Source organism: Odontesthes bonariensis, chromosome 21 (genome assembly GCF_027942865.1).
Source record: "Odontesthes bonariensis isolate fOdoBon6 chromosome 21, fOdoBon6.hap1, whole genome shotgun sequence".
In the NCBI taxonomy this organism is placed as follows: domain Eukaryota; kingdom Metazoa; phylum Chordata; class Actinopteri; order Atheriniformes; family Atherinopsidae; genus Odontesthes; species Odontesthes bonariensis.
The window spans coordinates 22876742-22896509 of NC_134526.1; the positions used below are offsets into that span (position 1 = coordinate 22876742).

Sequence of the window (19768 nt, forward strand, 5' to 3'; positions counted from 1 at the left end):
AGTGAGGCCCTGAGCACACAGAGACGGAGAACGGCTGGACTAAAATGGAATCCAGCCATATTCAACGCAATCCGTTACACAACTATTTGTCCTGCTGATAAACCAAGATGTCCGCTCTGAAAACGGGCAATTTAATTCACACGCCTGACTGAGATGTTTCCCCCTTTCCTCCCTATATGGGAGTATTCATCAAACCTAGACGTTGTTAAATTCACATTATTAGCTCTAATGAGTACCGTTTGTGTTTGATGGCAGATGTTTGACTTCCTTTACTCATGATCCCTTTACTGTTTGGGCTCTCTGTCACTTCAGTTGTGTGTATGAACCAGCAAAATGTTGTACTGTCTTTAAGTGAAGTTCAGAACAACTCTTAGGCGATTTCCCAGGATATAACCATTCGAATTCATGTCCGATTTAAAGGTGTAGCTTAGAGTTCTGTGGTGAAATAGTGTGAAGTGAGCATTAACGCTATGGATACCTGCACTGTCGTCAAAATGATATCATGATAATCATATTAATCACAGTTTCACTCCATTTATCCATTCCATTAGTCCATTTCCTGCTTGTTTATAAATGAATCCAGGCACCAAAAACTAAACATTAAACTGCTCCAATGTGTGTGAATAAAGCAGATGTTGGTCATAGACTAAACAGAGGGTTGCTGGTTTGATCCTCAGCGTTATTGGGCGAGAGACTGAACTCAGACTTCCCAAATTATAACACTGGTGTGTGTGTGTGTGTTGACTCCGGCAACTACTGCACTGCTTTTGGAGACCTCAATAAAACTAGAAGTATAAAGAAAATGCAGTATATCCACCATCAATCGACAGCACAGTATGAAATCCGACAGCGCTCGTCCATGCCTCAGATCAGATGGGCACACGCGGCAGCAGTTTGATGTTAAATTATTCCAGTTCATTTTAAAACCTGAAAGGTGAGGCAGGCGTGACAAGATTCAGTCATGAAAATGTTAAATGAACAAGATATGCTCAGAAAAAAATGCAACAAACTGTGTCTTTTTCAAAGCAGTAACCACGGGCCTCCAATCACGCCCTCCCCTTAAACGGAAAGGGGATAATTAGTTAGAGTTATCGCAGCCTACCTCAACGCAGCCACTGTTATTACTGGCATTGTTTTTCACACTATAATTTCCGTTCTAAACTGAGGAAGAAAAAAACAAAAAAAACACTTGAATCGATTCATCATGAAATAAGATCAGAGATGTTTTTAATCCACGCAAACAATTTTCTTTAAAAGTCGACACTTATTTTTCCTCGCGGTCACATTTCAGAGGTAAAAGGAAAAGGGAAAAAAAAAAAGCCATTTATTTAAAATGTCCCTCTTTATTCATCACTGCATAAACACGCTGGTCGGACGATGGGATGTTTTCATTCCTCCTGCTCGCACCGGAGCGCAGAGATTTCAGTTTCTGCGGCCGGGCGCTTTGATCTTTTAAAGTGATGAACTTTTTACGCAAATTCATTTTTTTTTTCCTTCAGTTAGATACCGAACACCTGGTGTGCCATTATGGAGGTACTTTAGAAACACATGATGTGGAGAAAACATATCATAAGAGGAATGAAAACGCTTTCGTGGTTGCTGAGTTGAAACATTGGTATTCTTAGCTGGATACTTTATAGAAAAGGTGACTTTTTAAATCAAAGCTCAGCATCAGATTTAACTCGTTGCTGACAGCACCGTAGAACTGAATCCGCCTTTAACATAATAATAATAATATATGTGTCTGTAAAGTGTATGATCTTTACCACCAAACTTCAAGATACTTGAGGTCTTGGTTGGACTAAAACTGAAGTTTTACAGCGTGCTCCCACATTTCCCGTTCCTGAGCCCTGAGTTTGATGACATCACCACGGAGACGACTGAAAAGTCCAGCAGCTATCAATGATTCGGCTCAGTTGGCCTCTTATCTTCCCCCCCACCCGTGCTATCTCATGGCACAGGCCTTCTCCACATCGGCGATGGTCTTTGGTACGTCAGACGACAAAATTAGTGGTCCTCCTTTGTCTTGGATCACCACGTCATCCTCGATCCTGATGCCAAGCCCGCGGAAATGCTCCGGTGCCTGGCCGTTGTCTTCACAGATGTACAACCCTGTGACAAGACGAGGAGAAAACTGGCAAACTGATGGAACGACGACATTTAACCCTAACCGGGAAGTGTAGTTTAAATATTTGTGGCAACAATTTGGATGTTTAAAGACAGATTTCTTCTCGACACCGTACCTGGTTCTATGGTGATGGCCATTCCTGGCTGGAGGGGTTGTGAGCGGGATAATTCGGGAGTGTCATGGACATCCATGCCCAGGTAATGGCCAACATGGTGGGGGCAGTATTGCCTTGCAGCCTGAGATAAACAAAAACAAAAATGAAAAGGTAAGCCATCATCAGTCAAAAAAACCCATCTGCTTCATTTTTTGTCCTCCTTTCTGTCAAAAGCAGCTTCAATTTCCTTTTCCCTGGGTAAATCTCAGACATCCTGGGCATCTCACCACCACTCAGCGCTGCCTTGTAGATTAAAACGATGTGTTGCAAGCTCACGCTTTCATGGTTCCCCTCTGAACCATGAAGGCGGTGCGGGTCCCATAAAATGGGAGCGCGACTGAACGTGAACCCGATTAGTAATTTTTAAGTTTTTAATAATGACCACTGTGTAAAAAGACTTGAGCCACCCCTCATTTCTTTATATGTCTCCAAGAGAGCAGGAAGTAGGTGCAGAAATTTTTACAAAACATTTACAAGCACAAGCAGACAGCACAGACAGGCTTTCTTGTCATTTCTCTCTCCATAAGACCTGTTGCCAATGATTTTCAGCCCACTTCTTGTGTCATTTGGCCTTTTCTCCCTGTTTCCCTTCCTTAAGAATGGCTTCTTGACAGCCACCCTTCCATGGAAACCATTGCTGATGAGGCTTCAGTGAACAGTAGATGGATCAACTGAAGGGTCGGAAGCATCCCTCAGTTCCTGTGTTTGTCTTTGCTGGATTTTTCTTTTGTTTGTTTATTAAGGACATCATGTTCAGACAGTGTTCATCTGCTGTAGGTGCTTTTTTTGTAGGCCGGCCATTTCCTCTTTTGTCCTCTACTTGTTTGATTTAAAGACACACTGCACACCATTCTGAGATATAACAAATGTCCAGCTAATAGTAATAGCTCTTTGGACAGCCCTATTTTGGTGTTAAAATACTACTTTATACCTGTGGAACAAATCATGTTACCTTGTGACAGGCTGCTTGTAACAAAACCCTAAAGATACAATTCAAAACTGTCTCTCAGCCAAATTGTCTGTTATGTGTAGAGAGTACACTGGGTCCTCAGGCGGCTTTTTTATGCTCGAATGATCCAATCATAGGTCACTGCTGCTCAAAGTTACTCATTGGAGGCAAAATGTAACGACATGAAGGATGGCTCAAAACTTTTACAAAGTACTGTATCATTTTTTTTTTTTTTTTTTTTTTTTTTTTTTTTTTTAACTCAACTGATTTACGTATTGGTGCACAGCAGATAAATGATTACGTGAGCAGAATGTAATCACCCTCTTCTTTTCTGATTATTACCTTCAGCACATCAGCATCACTGGTACCGGCCTTGAGGACGCCGAGCCGTTTGAGCTGCCGTCCCAACAGAGCCAACATGGTACTGTAGATGTGATCGAGGCTGACGCCCGGGGAACAGAGAGACAAACAGGAGCGCTGAACCTCCAGGACGGCCTCATACAGCTCAGCCTGGGCAGGGCTGAATCTGCCGGGAGGAAGGTGAGGGCAACAGATCGTTAAACTGTAGCTGGGTCTCCAGCTGGCTACAGAATAACACACAATAAAACCCAATTTTTTGTCATTTTGTCACGCTAAAGTCAAGAAACCTGAGAGATCGGACAAGGAGTTAGTTTAGGTATTGACCAAACACGAGATAAAATATCTGGACAAATGTCTCTGTCTTGAGTATCAGAGGAGCCAAAGCTTGGGTCAAAGCTCTGACTATCATGCAGGCAAACAAACATTTACTCCCCTTTGAACTTGAATATAAAGAGCTCACCAACTCATACTGAAATGTGTGGGGGCTTGTTGATAGATTATCTTAATGAGGCACACTGTGTTTGTAAAACAGTCAGAAAACACGAAAAGTGAAGTGAAGTAGGGTGGAAGTGTGACTTCAGCAGAGTCTGGTATGTGTTTGAGGGTTTCGACTTTAAATTCTGAGACGATTCTGTCCGACTTACCTTCCATTCACCGGCCACGTTCGAGTGATGTCACTGACATAACCAAAGTACTCACAACCACCGTCAAGCAGGACCATTTCACCATCCTGGAGAGGGAGACAGTGAGGAGAAAACATGTCGAATGAGAACTTTAAGCTACTCAGTAATGACTTTATGTAAGGACTTATCCTCCACACGTACAACCTTCTCCGAGGTGCTCATTGCACGTTAAATGCGGTTATTACCTTGATAATCTGGTTGTTATTAATGTAGTGCAGAGTATTAGCTCGATTCCCTCCAGCAACCACAGGGGGGTAGGCCAGGAAGTTGGCACCGTGGATCCGATTCTCAAAATCAAACTGGAAAGAGGGATTTATTTTCAAAAAGGGCCTCTCTTTTTGTCATCCTCTCACTAAGATGTCAATATGGAATATGCCCCCCCCCCGGAAAAAAAAAATGGTGCATTGATTACGTTCTGAGCAAATTGAAATAAAGCCAGTAACAAAACAAAAAGATGACTGCAGAGCCAGTGAGGAGTCACACTGAGGTAACCAAAGATTGGCAGTTACCTTTGCAAACAGCACGGCTTCATCCACATCTCCTTCAGACAGAGCCATCGTCCTCCTAAAAGCCTGTAAAATAAAAAATTCCACTTTAGGCATTTCACGGCTGTGTCTTTCGGACGTATATTCGGCCTTGTTGGACGAAGTGAAACAGACGCCCTCACACAGCAGCGCGGGATATACACTGTCCCACCTGTGCTGTGATCCGACCCGCTTCGTGCATGAGCGCCACCTCTGCCGAGCTCTTGAGGGCCCTGAGTGAGTGCACGAGGGGTCTGAGCGAGCGAGGGGTCGGGCCCGTTTCGAGCACAGGGAGCACGTGAGCCTGGTGGAACCGGGGGTGGGCGGGCGGGGACCCGTCGTACCACAGCTGAGTGCCTGGGGAGGAGCACAGGAGCAGAGAAACAATGAACACAGAGTAGCTCGAGTCAAGGTTGTTTTTTTTTTTTCAATTTCTCAATTCCTGAGGTTAGCCCAGTTCCCCCAAACCCTTTTGTCAATTTGAACATCCGTCCATTCGATAGTCTTTGCCACGTAACACACATAATGCAAACATCACTGGCAGGTCAAAGATGCCGATTCCACAATATCAATCACAGCTTAGCAGTCGTTATAGAATACAGCAAGTATCATTAAGTCTTGGGTTTTCTTTACATATTAAACCCCATAGCAAAAAAAAAGACACTGTGCTTGTCTCCTCTGACGTTTCATGAAACCATCGTTGGCTTAACAATCTGGTTTTCGATTCATACTTTTTTTTGTCACCATTCCCCACATCATGGCTGCTGTGACACTTTTTTTTCTTTTCAGCCACATTATTTAGTTGGTCTAAACTAAAGGCCAGGTCGTAAACAGACCCACTGTGGGCTAGAACGGCCAATCTGCCGGATTTATTCATTTTTAATCATTTCAGCTGAAAAAAATCTAAAGTCAAGTAAAAAACATATAAACAATGTAAACAACTCATATTTTGAGTTTTCTTCTAAACGTGTGACACCAAAATACTCCTTGTTTTGACAATGACTACAGATTTTACATTGCTATCATTGCGGCCTCAAACTTGTGTAGAGATGGACCCACCTTTAAGGCTCTTCAACACAAGACCCAATTCCTCTATGCCGTGAACCCTCTCTATGCCGGTCAAAGCAGCTGCCCCGTCCTTTCCCGACCGGGGTCCGTCCCACAGCTCCCTGCTCGGATCTCTACGGGGGACGAATAAGATGGCCCGGTCTGGTCGACCTCTCCCATGAAGAACCAGGGCACTGTCGGGTTCTAGGAAGCCACTGAGGTAAAGGAAATCCTGGAGAACATTTCGCTTAACGTTAATATACGACGTTTTTGCTCCATTTGGGATATCATAAGGCAGGATAAAATCATAGGTTTTCTAAAGTGAAAGAAATAAGATTTCACCTGGTTCTGGTGGAAAGGGTAAGGGATGTCGTTTGTCATGTAGCGGGTAGGATGGGACAAGACGACGACCACGTGGTTGCTAGAAGAGGCAGAAGGCCCCAGCCTGTCTGCCTGAGCTTCGATGAGTGAGGCCAGCTTGTGCCTGCGGAGCTCATACTCTGTCTGGCTGATGCCTGGGGTCACCTCACCTGTGGGGCACAGAGAGAACAAATCTCAACTACCTTAAAAAACAGCACTGGCATCTATCGAGGGGACGGCTAAAGACAACCCGTGTAGTCTGCACCCAACTGTATACAGTACTAACCATGTTTGATGAGGTGAGGATGAGTGAAAGGGCTGGGCTGGCCAAGGTACCGAGATGGAACCGTCTTTGGTTTCAAACCTTCTGGTTTGACAGAGATGCACCGGCATGGGCACAAGATGCATCCTACACACAACACAGCACAGTTTGAAGACTTTTAGCAGCTAAAATGCTGCTTGCAGATGCACTGTGTTATATATACTGTATATATATATTTTTTTTTAATGAAAACCTCACATGTTAAACAGGTGTTGGACAATAACTGGTACTCAGGTGTAACATAGCTGTGAATCTGCATTTTTCAACTCTTATTTGTTCGTGAGATGAGGGTGCATCTTCTGATTTTAAATCAGCGACTTCAAAATATAATTAAACTTAATTTCCCTTCATCGGTTAAAGTGCATGGCGAAAAAATAAAGTGAAATGGGCAAATACATACATGTAAAAGGATTGCATCTCAAATCTGAAGTGAATGTAAAAGTTATCACCTGTTCATTTCTTTTCAGTTTTAAAAGTTATAACTGGATTGTATAATGACTCCCAGCAGTTCGAGATGGCCTTGGATTTAACGACATTATGCACATTTAGATGTTTTAGTCCAGTGGATCCAACAGTCAGATAAATTTAGTGAAATAAAAACGTTTAATTTTTTCCAACCTCCATTCCAGCTCCGCCGAGGCAGCAGCTTGACAGCAGACCTCACCAAGGTGCTGGCTGGGGGCAACATAGTTGCTGCAACTGGAGGACACCAACCAGTCACACCATGTTCTCCCGCTGCTGACATAAGAAGTAACACTCAGCGAAATATCAAGTGGAAACATAAATGTAGACAGCAGCGACTTGTGGTTGTAACTTACCAACGTTAAAATCCTCTTACACAACAGTTATATGCCTCTCCTTGTTGACAGTTACATTAGCTAGCTCGCTGCTCTGCTAGCTATAGACACGGGAAACTGCTGCCCCGAGTTTAGTTTTTAAGGCAAGAGGGCTTAAGCACACCCCGCTTTGCTAACCTGCTGTTTTTTTTTATTGATAAATGGTCATGGCAACCTTTTCAGGAGCTCAGCTCACCTATAAAATTAAGACTTTTTGCTCATTTTTTAGTGGGGTTTGGTGAAGTATTTATGAGTTGTTAGGATCTTACCAGCAGTAGATGGGTCAGAATGCTCTGTTTGGTGAATGGGGGGATTTCTGACAGGGGAGCTAAGCTAACAGATATTCACAGCAGGGACACAATTAAGAGTTAATTTTGCTGTATAAAAACAACTCAGACCTCAAAATTGTCTGAGCAACTTTGAGCAAAAGCTATATATAGTACGATTTACAATCTGCAACAGACAATTTCACAGTTTTCTTTATCCAAAGAATGTCTGTGTTGCTCCGGTCATTGCCTTCACAAAAGCTGCATCCTGCTGCTGATCAGCTGTGACTTAAATTTCCTTAAAAAAAAAAAGAAGAAATACCCTCAACGCATTATAAATTATTGAAAAATCTGGAAAAGTTCAGAGACTTGCCATCTTTTAAATCTTTACAAAACTCACGAAGGACTCATCAGTGGTAGGGTACGTTGTTCAGTCTCTGTGTCCGCAATGACACAGAGAAACACCAACAGTCTTTAATTGGAAAATGTTTTCAAAAAATACAGGTGACAGGGTGTGAAATTCACCATATATAACTTTAAATTCACTATAATATTAATCCTATGTAGCCCTGTTGTAAGTTGCTCTTAACCTGGTCAGAAATTCTCCCTGATTCTCCGAACTGGGAGCGCTCCGTTCACTGCCCACTCTAGTTAAGACTGACTGCGCATAAGTACTCCAAACAACTTAAAAAAGCTGAATATCCATGTGAAAATTGACAGTGGACTTCTGGCACCATTTCATTAGGACCTCAAATGCTCACTTGAGTGGTTTGAGGCTAACAAGTGTGGTGCTGGAATGCAGATTAGCACGTTCAGGTCTGAGGCCATGGTTGTCATGGTTGACTATTCCAGGTGGAAGGGTTAAAGTGTCTTGGACTGTTGTTCATGAATGATGGGATATAAGCCCACGAGACAAAGCTCTAGACTGACCAGTCAGCTGTCTCACCTGAGCTTCACAATGACTGTGATGTTTGGGTCAAAACTGAAAGCACAAACATGTGAATATAGAATGAAGAATTTCTTACTTTTTTAGGATTCAGTGTTATATACACACACAGATTTATATGTATATATACAGATTTATATATTTATGTGTGTGTGCGTGTTTGTGTGTGATTTAGGACAGTTATACTTGTCGTGGGCCTTTGCTTAATCCGACTCTTAATGTGGGGCGCCTAACTGCCTGGGAGGCCTCACTCAGGGAAAACAATTCGTCAGTTTCTTATGGTGAGGTGACTACAACACTGCCTGACAAACTGGTCTTTCGGTCTGTCCGGCGACTCGCCTGAATGAAACGCAGGAGCGACGCCACTACCAGTGAAGCGGTACTGTGTCCATAAAACCGACTGCAGCCTTCCTCTGTGGGTTTTTTCCGGAACTGTCAACACTACACATTTTTATCAGGTGCATTTGGTTTGACTGTTTAAAAATGCATGCGATATGTTTTAATTACTGACGATTCGTATTGAAGCTAGCTTACCGTGTTATTATGCGTCAAACAGTCAGCGCGTCGTGTATTGGTTCACATTTCCAGAAACTTCGTTCTTTCGTGCATTGAAATAGTCACCAAACTAGTTGTGCGTAGGAGCTTTATTTATCAAGCCAGCATTGGGTGTATTGTTGGTTTTATGAGCACTGTGAAATTAACACAGTGAGCTCCTACCGCACGCTCATCCAGACCCTGCGTGGTAGCGTTACCTAGCTTACCAAAGTGGTATTCACGGTCACAGCTAAGCACATAAACAAAGACTGGTTTGGCTAAGTTGTTGCTTGTTTGTTTTTTTGTTGTTTTTCTTTTTTTACTCTGGTTTTCCCTTCGCTTGCAGCGCTTTGTGTGCTGGACTTAACACACCAGGATGGACCCACGTAAAGTGGCAGAGCTAAAGGGCTTCGTGAAGATGTGCGAGTCCAATTCAGATATCCTGCACCTTCCAGAGATGGGCTTCTTCCGCACTTGGCTGCTGAAGTTAGTAAACCCGGGACATAACTGTTGCTCGTGGCTGTTATCTCAGCGTTTATTGTTGCTGTTGTTGGGGAAACATTCACGGGATGCTTTTTTTTTTTTTTTTTCGACAATTGAATTTTTTCAATTGTAACTTAAGTACTTCAAATCACAAACAGACTACAGACAGGCTTTACCACGTGCTCCGTCCCGCCCACCTTGCAGTAAAAACTGCCGTGTGTGTGTGTCATGGTGGAAACACGAAACCAACACATGAGGATTTCCTGTTCCCATTGGTACTTTTTATTTTTTTTAGCTCAAGAAAGCTAAAAAGCTTTATAATCAGGGGTTAGCATTCAGGTGTGATGGATAAATTTGGGGTATGGCATTATGTCAGTGGATGTGTGTTTGAGCGTACACACATACTTGTTCGTGTAGAGGGGTCACAAATCGGTTTAGGCAGTCTCCTTAGAATACAAAAAGCAAGTAACAAAAACAGTCAAATAAATTGGTTTAAATTTATTCTCAGTAAGTATAAAGACTGCTGTGTGTTTACATCTACTGTAAAGGAGCATACAAGGACTTTTTAAAGGTTAAAGGACAAGACCGTTTTTTTGACATTGGGCCCTTGATTTCACATTATAACATGATGTTCTACTCACCCCTGCTTGTTGTTGGTAATTTGGAGCTGTTCCGAAGATATTCGAGAGGCGCCTGAACAAATCCCTGAGGATTATTAAAGACCCCACCCACCCCCATAAAAAACTTTTTTCCCCGCTAAAATCCAAAAGGGTGAAGGGATACAAGATCCTCTCAACACGCACCAGCAGACTGAGGAGCAGTTTTTTTCCCACAGGCTGTCAGACTTTTAAACAACAGTAAAAACTGATATGCTTGCCTATGTTTATTTATTTATTGTTTTAAGTGTTTTAGGTTTTAGGTTGTTTTTATCATGTTTTATTTGTTTTTAGTATATCGGAGCTTCCAAGCGCAAAGTTTTTCACATGTATGTACCCACAGTGCATCTAAGTGACGAAATAAAGTGAATCTGAATCTGAATCTGAAATCAAGGGCCCAATGTCAAAAAAACGGTCTTGTCCTTTAAGGCAACGCCTAAAGGTTGTGCTCAGCATTCATAAAGAATGCTAACAAACATGTTTTTAAGAGTCTTCGGTATTCATTCAACAATGGACCGTTTGTCTTTGATAATATTTACTGATATTTACTGTACTGTGGCACTGAAATCTATAAGATTTGAATTTGTGTGGGATTTTTATTTTTTATTCTTTTTTTTTTTTTTAGAACAAACCGTAGTAGTCACACTACTTCTTGACAGATAACTGCTAAATTGAAAACTATATCAATGATGTCGGTGCCAGGAAACGGCAATAACTGGAAAAGTGCCACGATGTGCATGTGCATTTTGAATATTGAGAGATATGTTGAGAAAAGTTAATAGATAGAATAAACCTGTTTTAAATGAGAGATCAGGGTTGTGGTTTCGTCCACTAAATTGTTCCCTATGATTTTGCTTTACAGCATGGATGCTACAATCCCTCCCCCCACCAAGAAGGAGGAATCATGCCAGGTGATGTGCAAATGTTACTTTTTTAGCTGCAATTTCTTTCTTTGTTTGTGATATTTTTAACAGGTAAGAAAACGCTGGAATGCACAAAATGAGAACCATGTTTTTAAAAGTGTGTGTGCTCTCGGTCTTTTAGGGTGGCTGTCCTTGTGGTCCTCCCCCTGCTGCAGCAGCAGCAGCGTCGCCTCCTGAGCCCGAGCCTTCTGTCCCGCCTGAGAGCGAGGAGAGTGAAATAGGTACGGTTTGTCCAACTGAACCCGGAAGCCGTGTTTCTTCAAGTTGCAGGTCTGGAGTCGTGGGCCTTTAAACGTTTATCTCAAACCTCATCCAGACGAGTCAATTTAGCAGTTATCTGTAAAGAAGGAGTGTGACTAATACGATTTGTTTCAGCTTTGAGATTTCCTCTACCTGTGTGTAACCCGTTTATTTCAAAGCATGGCCAGACAGTATTAAGTTTGTTCATACCGGTTAAAGGACTGGTTTGAGATTTTTCACAAGTTTCCTGATTTAGCTTCGTGCAAAGATTAGTTTAACTCTGGAGCATGCAGCCGGTTAGCTCAGCTTAGCATAAACAAAGAAAATGGGGGTTGGTTTGTCTGAGGTACCAACACCATTAGAGCTCATTAATACTTTAGTTTCTGTATGCGTAATACACACGGCCAGCAAAGTGCAAAAGTAACTATAAGTAACTAAAAGCTGCTATTTATGGCTGGAATAAATGCTTTAGGACCTGTTGCCTGGAAACCATAAGAAAAGGACTCTGAAAAGGTTCAGGTTCAGGCCAAGAAACGTGTAACCACCACGTGACAATCTACACTTTGTGTTTTTGCATCTTGCCATCCAGAAATGGACATGGAGGGGGTGATCGAACCAGACACAGATGGGCCGCAGGAAATGGGCGATGTTGACATCCTTGAGGTAAAACGTTTTCTCCGTTATTCGTTGACTCAAACTTAAACCCGACTCTCTCGCATTAATGGCTCGAAAACTAAAAGGATTAGATGCTTTAGACTGAATTAGTTTAAACATCCGAGTCTGTGACTGTCCTCAGGTCACAGAGGAGAAGATGGACCAGGCCAATGAGAGGAAGATGGAGGCTATTGACGCTCTAGGAGAAGGTGGGTTATGTGTTCGGAAAGTGAACGGCGTGCATTGATTCTGATTGTATCAGGAAGATTGAACAGAATGGAAACGGGTTAATTATTTTTCTCTCTCTCTCTGCTCTAGGCGATCTGCAGAAAGCTCTGGATCTGTTCACCGAAGCCATCAAGCTGAACCCCCGTTTAGCCATCCTTTACGCCAAGAGGGCGAGGTGAGAGTGCTCGCTGTATTTTAACCCACACTACAACACTGCATGTTCTGTTTCGAGTGTCATCGGCTGTCGTCTTTTTTGTTAGCGTCTACATAAAAATGCAGAAACCCAACGCAGCCATTAGAGATTGTGACAGAGCCATCAGCATCAACCCAGACTCTGCACAGCCCTACAAGTGGAGGGGGAAAGCTCACAGGTACGAGAAATCTTCTGCTACTCGCATCCTCTCTGTTCTATTGTGCCTAACTATCAACACAACACGTGTTTGGCGTATAATATTTCATCATGGAAAAGTGGGCCGGTGAGAATGAGCCTGTAACAATTTTGCTCTCAAAAAAATCCAAGAAAATTCACTTTTATCCTCTAAAGAATCTAAAGAAGTCGGTTACACAACATTTTGTGTTCTGGACATTATGGTCAAAATCCTGAGCTCTCAGGAATGTAGTCACAGCGAGACTTCTGTTTCCATTTTTGTCAGCCAATCAGAGTAGAGCGTGACATGACACAAGGTCTACACTGTGAGAAAAGTTCCTTTTCCAAACATGAGAGGTGCGGATTGCCGGCGTCTCTGTCCGCATTGTTTCCGGGATTTTACGCTCCGCCGCCATCCGAATCTGATGCGAATCGTTTCGAAACGGACCATTCAGACCGAGCTCAAATTTTCTCCCAAAAATCTGCGTGACACGCAGTCCCATCAGTAAGAACAGCTGAGTCAAAGGTCATCAGGATCTTCAGTGGAACATAATGTTGTAGATGAGTCATACAAAACAAAGAAAAAAAAAAATCCCTGCTATTTGCCTGGAATTTATGCTTTATTGTATTATTTTTTTCTTTGCCAATTGTGCCTCCTTTGCTTTCTGGTTGGTGATCTATCTTTGCCGTATGATATATTTTGCTTGCTGCCCGTGTGTTCTGCGGCAGGCTGCTCGGCCACTGGGAGGAGGCGGCAAAGGACCTGGCTACAGCCTGCAAACTGGACTATGATGAGGACGCCAGTGCGATGCTGAAGGAGGTCCAGCCAAAGGTATCGCGCCCGAATGAGTAACGGTCACGTTGCAGCATTTTTATGTATCTACCAACAGCTGTGTAGATATGCTACAGTCATGTTTGTAATTTTTTTCTTTTCTTTTTCCACCCCTTCAGGCTCACAAAATCATTGAGCACAGGCGCAAATATGAGCGCAAGAGGGAAGAGAAGGAGATCAAGGAGAAACAAGAGCGGGTGAAGAAAGCCAGAGAGGAGCACGCGCGGGCTCAGAGGGTGCGCTTCATTTCAGACTTTTTAAAAAAATATAAAAAAAAACAGTGTTTTCTGGAAGTCTTTGTAATAAAACATCTGTTGCCTGCCACATTCTTTTGTCTTGCAACAGGAAGAGGAAGCGCGGCAGTTTGGAGGGGGATACTTCCCAGGTAGGATGAAATGTTGTTGCGTTGCATGCGGTAGGATCCAAAGTCAGAGCAATGAGTGGTTGTTGGAGCGTTATCTGGAGCCTTGCATCCTTGAAAATCCCACTTCAATTTCTGTGTAGTTTTGAGTGTCCACCCCTAGGCGAATTCTACAACACACATCAGTGCTTTTGGGTTTCATCACATGTTTGTGCTGCTACATTTCACGAGTCTCATGGTTATCCGCAGGCCCTGCTGGATTCCCAGGCGGTGCCCCTCCTGGCATGCCCGGTCTCGGTGACCTCTTTAAAGATCCTGAGCTGCTCAACGCCATGAAGGTGACTTCCTTCACTTTTTCCGCATCGCATCACTTCTGGCACACGTTTGCCTAGATTTTTTTTAAGGAACAGTGGGTCATTTTATGGGCAGGAGAAAACACGCACACAAAAAATAATTTTTAGTGGTCGGGATGAAAATGCAAAACCATGGAACGTCCTTCCAAGGGACAGATGGGTGCAAATCTGTTTTCTCCTCGCTTAGAGGAAAATGTATTGTTCTGAAACTTTTCCCATCACTAAGCATGTTTAGCGTGACTCCAGAAAATACAAATGGCATGTAAAAATGAACCAAATCTGGGACCAACACACCCAGATAATGCAGTTAGGGGTCGAATCATTTCTGTATGTCCACGCTCAACTCGACCCAGATGAGCCTATCCACTATCCCGAGTTCCATCTTTTTCTGGAAAAAGTAAAAGCGTACATTAATATTAATTCGGTCCAATTCCCAATTAAGCTGCTCCTGGGTTGAAGAAGGGGGGGGTCTAATTAAGTGTAACTGTAACCGTGCTAAATGTTAAGCCTGATGTCAGTAATGGTGATGTTTCTCTTCCATATGAAACTGAAGGACCCGGAGGTGATGGCTGCCTTCCAGGACGTGGCACAGAACCCGGCCAACATCTCCAAGTATCAGCACAACCCCAAAATCATGGCCCTCGTCACCAAGCTGAGTGCCAAATTCGGTGCCTCACCACAGCCATAGATGGGAAGGGACCAAAACTGGTCCCTCAAAATGGAGTGGATACGTGGCGAAACACTCTGGAGAACGATGCTTTTCAACATTTATTCACTGTGTGTTGTTCAAACAGGGGGAGCGGGTGATGGGTTAACTGGTGCAATGTGGAGGACACCAGGAAACTTTTCTTCATGTTCTTAGTCAGCCTGTTAGCACCCAGCAGCATCTCAACGGTTAGGAGTCAGGTCTGATACTTAGTCAACCTGCCTCAAGCGTCTCAGCTGGGACTTTACATAACCACAGGTTGACTTTTAACTTGTATCTGGAACAGCTGTACTGGAAGTTCCTGCATTAAAATGCTAATGTTTCTATAGCCATTTAATACACGGTTTGACCTCTGGTTTTCTCTCTGTGAACCGAACTGAACTCTCACTCAGTGTTGTCGGCACCTTTTGTTATCAGATCTGTCATAAATGCAAAAAAAAAAATAAATGAAGTACTGATATTGATGTTTAACATTGTTGGAAAAATAATTGACAATAAAACAGGTTTGATCCTCCTTTTGTTGAATTGGTTCCATTACATTTTGACTTGTTACATTTCACTGAAATTAAGAGTATTTCACCTTTTCTTCTCTATTGAACTGAGAATCAAGTCTGTCCACTTCATTAGCTGGTTCTCAGCTGGTTGTCTGATTTAAAAATGGGACCTTTAATTCAGGAGAAATTGTGGGCAAATTTTCTGATTTAAAATAATGGTCGATATAATCTTAAGGTGTTATAAAACGCTTACCCAAGAAAGTTTCAAATCACTTCACTGGCTGAGCACTTGCAAAACACTACATAATGAAAATGTGAATATTTGACTGAACGGTTATTAGAACTTTTAAATTGCAAACTGACTTGGCTCAAATGTTGCCAATCTTTTACGCATTGACCATTTAAGCTGACCACAAGCCTATTTGTGTTTATAATCAAGAGACTTGAGAGTCCCTGCAGATACTGAATAAATCGGGCTCGGAGCAGGTCACCAGGTCACGTAATCCGTCCCCGGAACATCTGTGCTTCAGCCAGAGGATTAGCGCTCTGAAACACGTGGTCAGAGCTGGCCCTCGCCGATCGTCAAAGCCGATCCGAAGCAACCATTTCCTGCCACTGTGGACAGCCAGCTTTTTGTCCACAACATCACTCAGAAACCAAATCGTGACTGTATCTTTAAGTAGGGATTAGGGCAAAGAAGAGCATTTCAAGGAAATCCACAGTCATTTTTTTGTTGTTTAATAATTCAAAACTCAGCACATCGGCAAACCTTCCCTGTCTGTGCAACCAAACCAAGCACTGTGTGTGACAACGTCCCTGTTTATTTAAGCACAGATAACATACAGAAACAAATATGTGTGTAAAACAACAACTAGAATAATAACCAGGAGGGGGGGGCAAAGCGGCGATGCTGGCAGAAGCCAAGAAAAAAGTTGACAATAATACAGCTAGTGTCCATATCTGTGAAAACATAACAGAGAGAAGATAAGCCATCAATACAACTGCTCATATCAAGAAAGTCTAAAATGTCTTAATAATGTGCTCAAGAGGTTTTAAAAGCCAGAGTCAATTTAAGTAATGGGATTTGACCATTTTTCTCTAAGGACAGACTATTAATTTATTTTGTATTTAGTGGATTTGTCAACCAGCAGTATGTGGTTATCTGAACTCCCTTGCTAAGTGTCAATGGGCTTAAACCACATAATCTATACTAAAGGTATTAGGTGAAAAGGGGGAAGAGTGTATGGTCTTCTTTCCAAACTTTGTCTGCATTGAGGCTTACTGTCTCAGACTCTGAAAACCGATCATACTCACTTCTGAAACTCCCACTCTCTGTTGTCCAGAGGACAAACCTGCCTAGTTTTCAGCCAGCGAGAAATGCAGTGGAAATGGAAAGCATGCTGTGGAAGAGAGAAAAGAAAAAGCGTCGGTAAAAGGACACACAAACCGGCTGGTATAACAGTTTCAACGTTCGCTGCCGCCGATTCTCCCGATTCAAAACGAAACCTTTGGATTTTCCCACCAGATCTGAATGTTTTTGGCTGCAATTCCAACACATAGCTGTATGACGACAGCAATGAAAGGGCAAAAACAAGTGATGACCAAATCAACGACATTCTGCAAGAGGTATAACTGGAAACTCACATTGCAGACACCCCAGGCAACAGTGCACTCTTCAGAGGTTGCAGAAGCCTGGTTGGCCTGGCACTCTATGCCTGATGGAGGAAGGTGAAATGTATCAGAGAAATGCCAAAACAGCTTGCAGAGGCTCTAGATCACTGTCAAAAGTACGTTCTTATTTACAGCCAAAATGTACATCGGAAGACAAAGCAGTCTAAAATGGTGTCAAAGTGAACTCACAGAGATCCATGATGTGGTTCCTACAGATGGCACAGTTGTCCACCACAATGTCCCAGGCCCACAGTGCCACAGCATTCCACTGGAGGGGGAACAAATCACAAACGTACATGATCTGAAGTTCATTGCAGATTCGCTACAGCTTACTTGGATTCAATATCACAGATAACCTGTCACGGTCATCACATTTCCATCTTGGATGTGAAAGCCCGTTTCCTCTTAATATGTCGTCAAAATGAAACCTGATTTCTGCTTAAATATAACCTTGTGTTACGGTGATATTTACGCATATCTACTATACAGAACGTTATTAGCTCATTAAATCAGCACTTGCTTTTACTAAGAACATTTGACAAAACACACGTCTTAACGTCAGTTACCATCTGGGAGGTTTGACAATATACGCAGAGAGAAAATGCCTATTCATATGATTTCAAAGTAAGCCTAAACAATATCTGACAAAATAATCAATATCAACTCAAAACCTAATACGAACGCAAATTACGGATAAACATAATCTGTTTATCTTGCGAAATCTCAAGAAGTACAGCTTAGCTGACTAAGCTAACTTAGCTCATTGACATAAAAGCTGCCTAACGTAAGATAAGGTTTTAAGTTTGAATGGCGTATCTGTTTTCAATAATTGCACTTTGTTTTGTAATAAGTTATTACTAGTAGTTTAAACTATACCACATTATGTACTCGTTTTTAGACCTTGAGTCTCTTAATCAGAAGTGCACATTCATTCCCCGTTTGAAGCAGGCTAACAGCTACATAGCTAATGTTCTAACTGCCGCTAGGCTACTTTGAGCTAATGCTAGCAATTCCATCGTTAAAGCTAGACGGTTAACCCACAAACTGCAGTTAGCTGTGTTAGTAACCATTTGGCACTGCCGATTAGTTATACAACTTTTCACTTTCTCGCAAAGTTTTGCAATCGAATCACACCTTCTTAACTTCAAAACGCTTCTTGCTTGCTCCACTGTTAGTACCGCTTGGCGTGTCAACATCCATCGCAGCTGCCATCTTGAACGGCCACCGGGAAGCTTTGATGTGACGACTCACCCGGAAGAAACAATTTCCACCGGTTAGAATTAATTTGAGCAATTCTTTTTTCTGTTGATATATGCGTAAAAGATGAAAGTGTAGATTATTTTGTTGTTTAAAAAAAACCTCATTAAATTGAGTCCTCTCTATCGTGACGCACAGAACCATTCACATTTGATCAAAAGTTAGGTTCCACCGAGATTTGAACTCGGATCGCTGGATTCAGAGTCCAGAGTGCTAACCATTACACCATGGAACCTCTAACTGTGTTAGGGGACATTATGAGAAGATATACTAATGCAAAATTGATGCATACGCGATAGATTTGGTACCCTGATCAACCTTTAATGATTACCACCACTCTAGTATACAGATGATAATGCATATCGGGTGCTCTGCAGTGATCTGCATTTAACACACCACGATGTTTTTAGCTTTTCTGATATCAAAAGTCATACCTTGGACAGGTCGCCAGCCCATCACATAGGCCTAGATCGATCAATGAAATTTAAAAATGCCTTTATAAGCTATCAATAGTAAAAACAAAAGCAGCATGTAACGAAGCCCCAAGGCCTAGTCTCTGAAATTAAGATTAAGTCACTGATGTTGCCAGCAGAGAACACGGGCCAAGTGGATGTAGCAACTGTGATATCACCATTGGTTTGTACTTATTCCTAACATCAGAAATCATCAAGGCTTTAGCACTTTAAGGCATTTCCTTATTGGCCTCATGTCTCAAGCCTGGTGTTTATGTCCATCTTTATATACAGCCTAGGGTCAGAGGTAGCAACTCCTATAGGCTGCAAATTCAGATGTTTCCTCTACAGATAGCACAGATATGGAAGTTTTTCTGTGCCATCAGAGTTTGAATACGAATTTCTAATATTGAATTTTACAGCATCAAAATCAGACTTTGAATTTGAAAAACAAACATGTTTTTTTTCAACATCTAAAAAAAAATTCAGTCGAAAAAAATTCAACATCTAAAAATTTTCCACTGAATTTTTTTTTACACTGATTTTTGTTTTTAGAATTTTTTTTTTTTTTTTTTACACTGTTGGTTTTTCAAATTCAAAGTCAGATTTTGATGCTGTAAAAAATCAATATTAGAAATTCGTATTCAAACTCTGATGGCACAGAAAAACTTCCATACACAGACACAGTTTTGGTACTTAGGTTTCTATAAGCAAAGGCAGTAATGTACATAATCTAGGTCTGGCAGAAGGTTCACAGTGGCTGTGGTTTGTTGCTTACAGCTGTTTCTTCCTTCAGACTTAGCTTCAACTTCATAGGGGTTTGTGTATTTATTCACTGGATACAGCAGTGATGATAATTCCTGTCAGAGACACAGGATCAGTACAGAAGATGCTGAGTAATGCTGTAATGCTGAAAACAAACACATTGATGTGGTACTCGTTACAATAATTGTCTCATGGCACTCGGCACCGCCAAATTGAT

General features: G+C 42.1%; 3 protein-coding genes and 1 non-coding gene across 8 annotated transcripts; 1 reads left to right on the top strand and 3 right to left on the bottom strand.

The window, feature by feature from the left end:
* Window positions 1-1198: 1198 nt before the first annotated feature.
* xpnpep3 (X-prolyl aminopeptidase 3, mitochondrial) lies at window positions 1199-9348 on the bottom strand. Of its 4 annotated transcripts, none has more exons than XM_075453304.1 (12): window positions 9110-9348; window positions 7146-7262; window positions 6492-6614; window positions 6188-6375; window positions 5858-6077; window positions 4971-5155; window positions 4784-4846; window positions 4460-4573; window positions 4236-4321; window positions 3574-3757; window positions 2244-2364; window positions 1199-2112 (listed from the first exon to the last, which is right to left on the bottom strand). In XM_075453304.1, the coding sequence occupies exons 2-12, from the start codon at window positions 7213-7215 to the stop codon at window positions 1946-1948; spliced, it is 1521 nt and encodes a 506-aa protein (XP_075309419.1). In that variant the 5' UTR covers window positions 7216-7262; window positions 9110-9348; the 3' UTR covers window positions 1199-1945. The 4 variants fall into 4 exon arrangements, with proteins under 4 accessions (XP_075309419.1, XP_075309418.1, XP_075309417.1 ...); XM_075453303.1 differs by having other exon boundaries at window positions 7146-7265; XM_075453302.1 differs by lacking the exon at window positions 9110-9348 and adding an exon at window positions 7346-7466.
* st13 (ST13 Hsp70 interacting protein) lies at window positions 8888-15426 on the top strand. 2 transcript variants are annotated; one of them, XM_075453305.1, is made up of 13 exons: window positions 8888-9033; window positions 9456-9595; window positions 11111-11159; window positions 11293-11392; window positions 12001-12074; window positions 12208-12274; window positions 12384-12468; window positions 12554-12664; window positions 13390-13492; window positions 13612-13728; window positions 13838-13877; window positions 14103-14191; window positions 14760-15426. In XM_075453305.1, the coding sequence occupies exons 2-13, from the start codon at window positions 9486-9488 to the stop codon at window positions 14892-14894; spliced, it is 1080 nt and encodes a 359-aa protein (XP_075309420.1). In that variant the 5' UTR covers window positions 8888-9033; window positions 9456-9485; the 3' UTR covers window positions 14895-15426. The 2 variants fall into 2 exon arrangements, with proteins under 2 accessions (XP_075309420.1, XP_075309421.1); XM_075453306.1 differs by having other exon boundaries at window positions 8894-8990.
* A 702-nt stretch (window positions 15427-16128) lies between these two features.
* On the bottom strand, window positions 16129-18322 carry rbx1 (ring-box 1, E3 ubiquitin protein ligase). The gene is made up of 5 exons (XM_075453677.1): window positions 18212-18322; window positions 17267-17345; window positions 17051-17121; window positions 16721-16806; window positions 16129-16366 (listed from the first exon to the last, which is right to left on the bottom strand). The coding sequence occupies exons 1-5, from the start codon at window positions 18287-18289 to the stop codon at window positions 16354-16356; spliced, it is 327 nt and encodes a 108-aa protein (XP_075309792.1). The 5' UTR covers window positions 18290-18322; the 3' UTR covers window positions 16129-16353.
* A 175-nt stretch (window positions 18323-18497) lies between these two features.
* trnaq-cug (transfer RNA glutamine (anticodon CUG)) lies at window positions 18498-18569 on the bottom strand. The gene has a single exon. It is a non-coding gene; the product is annotated as a tRNA-Gln (tRNA).
* Between the last annotated feature and the right edge of the window lie 1199 nt (window positions 18570-19768).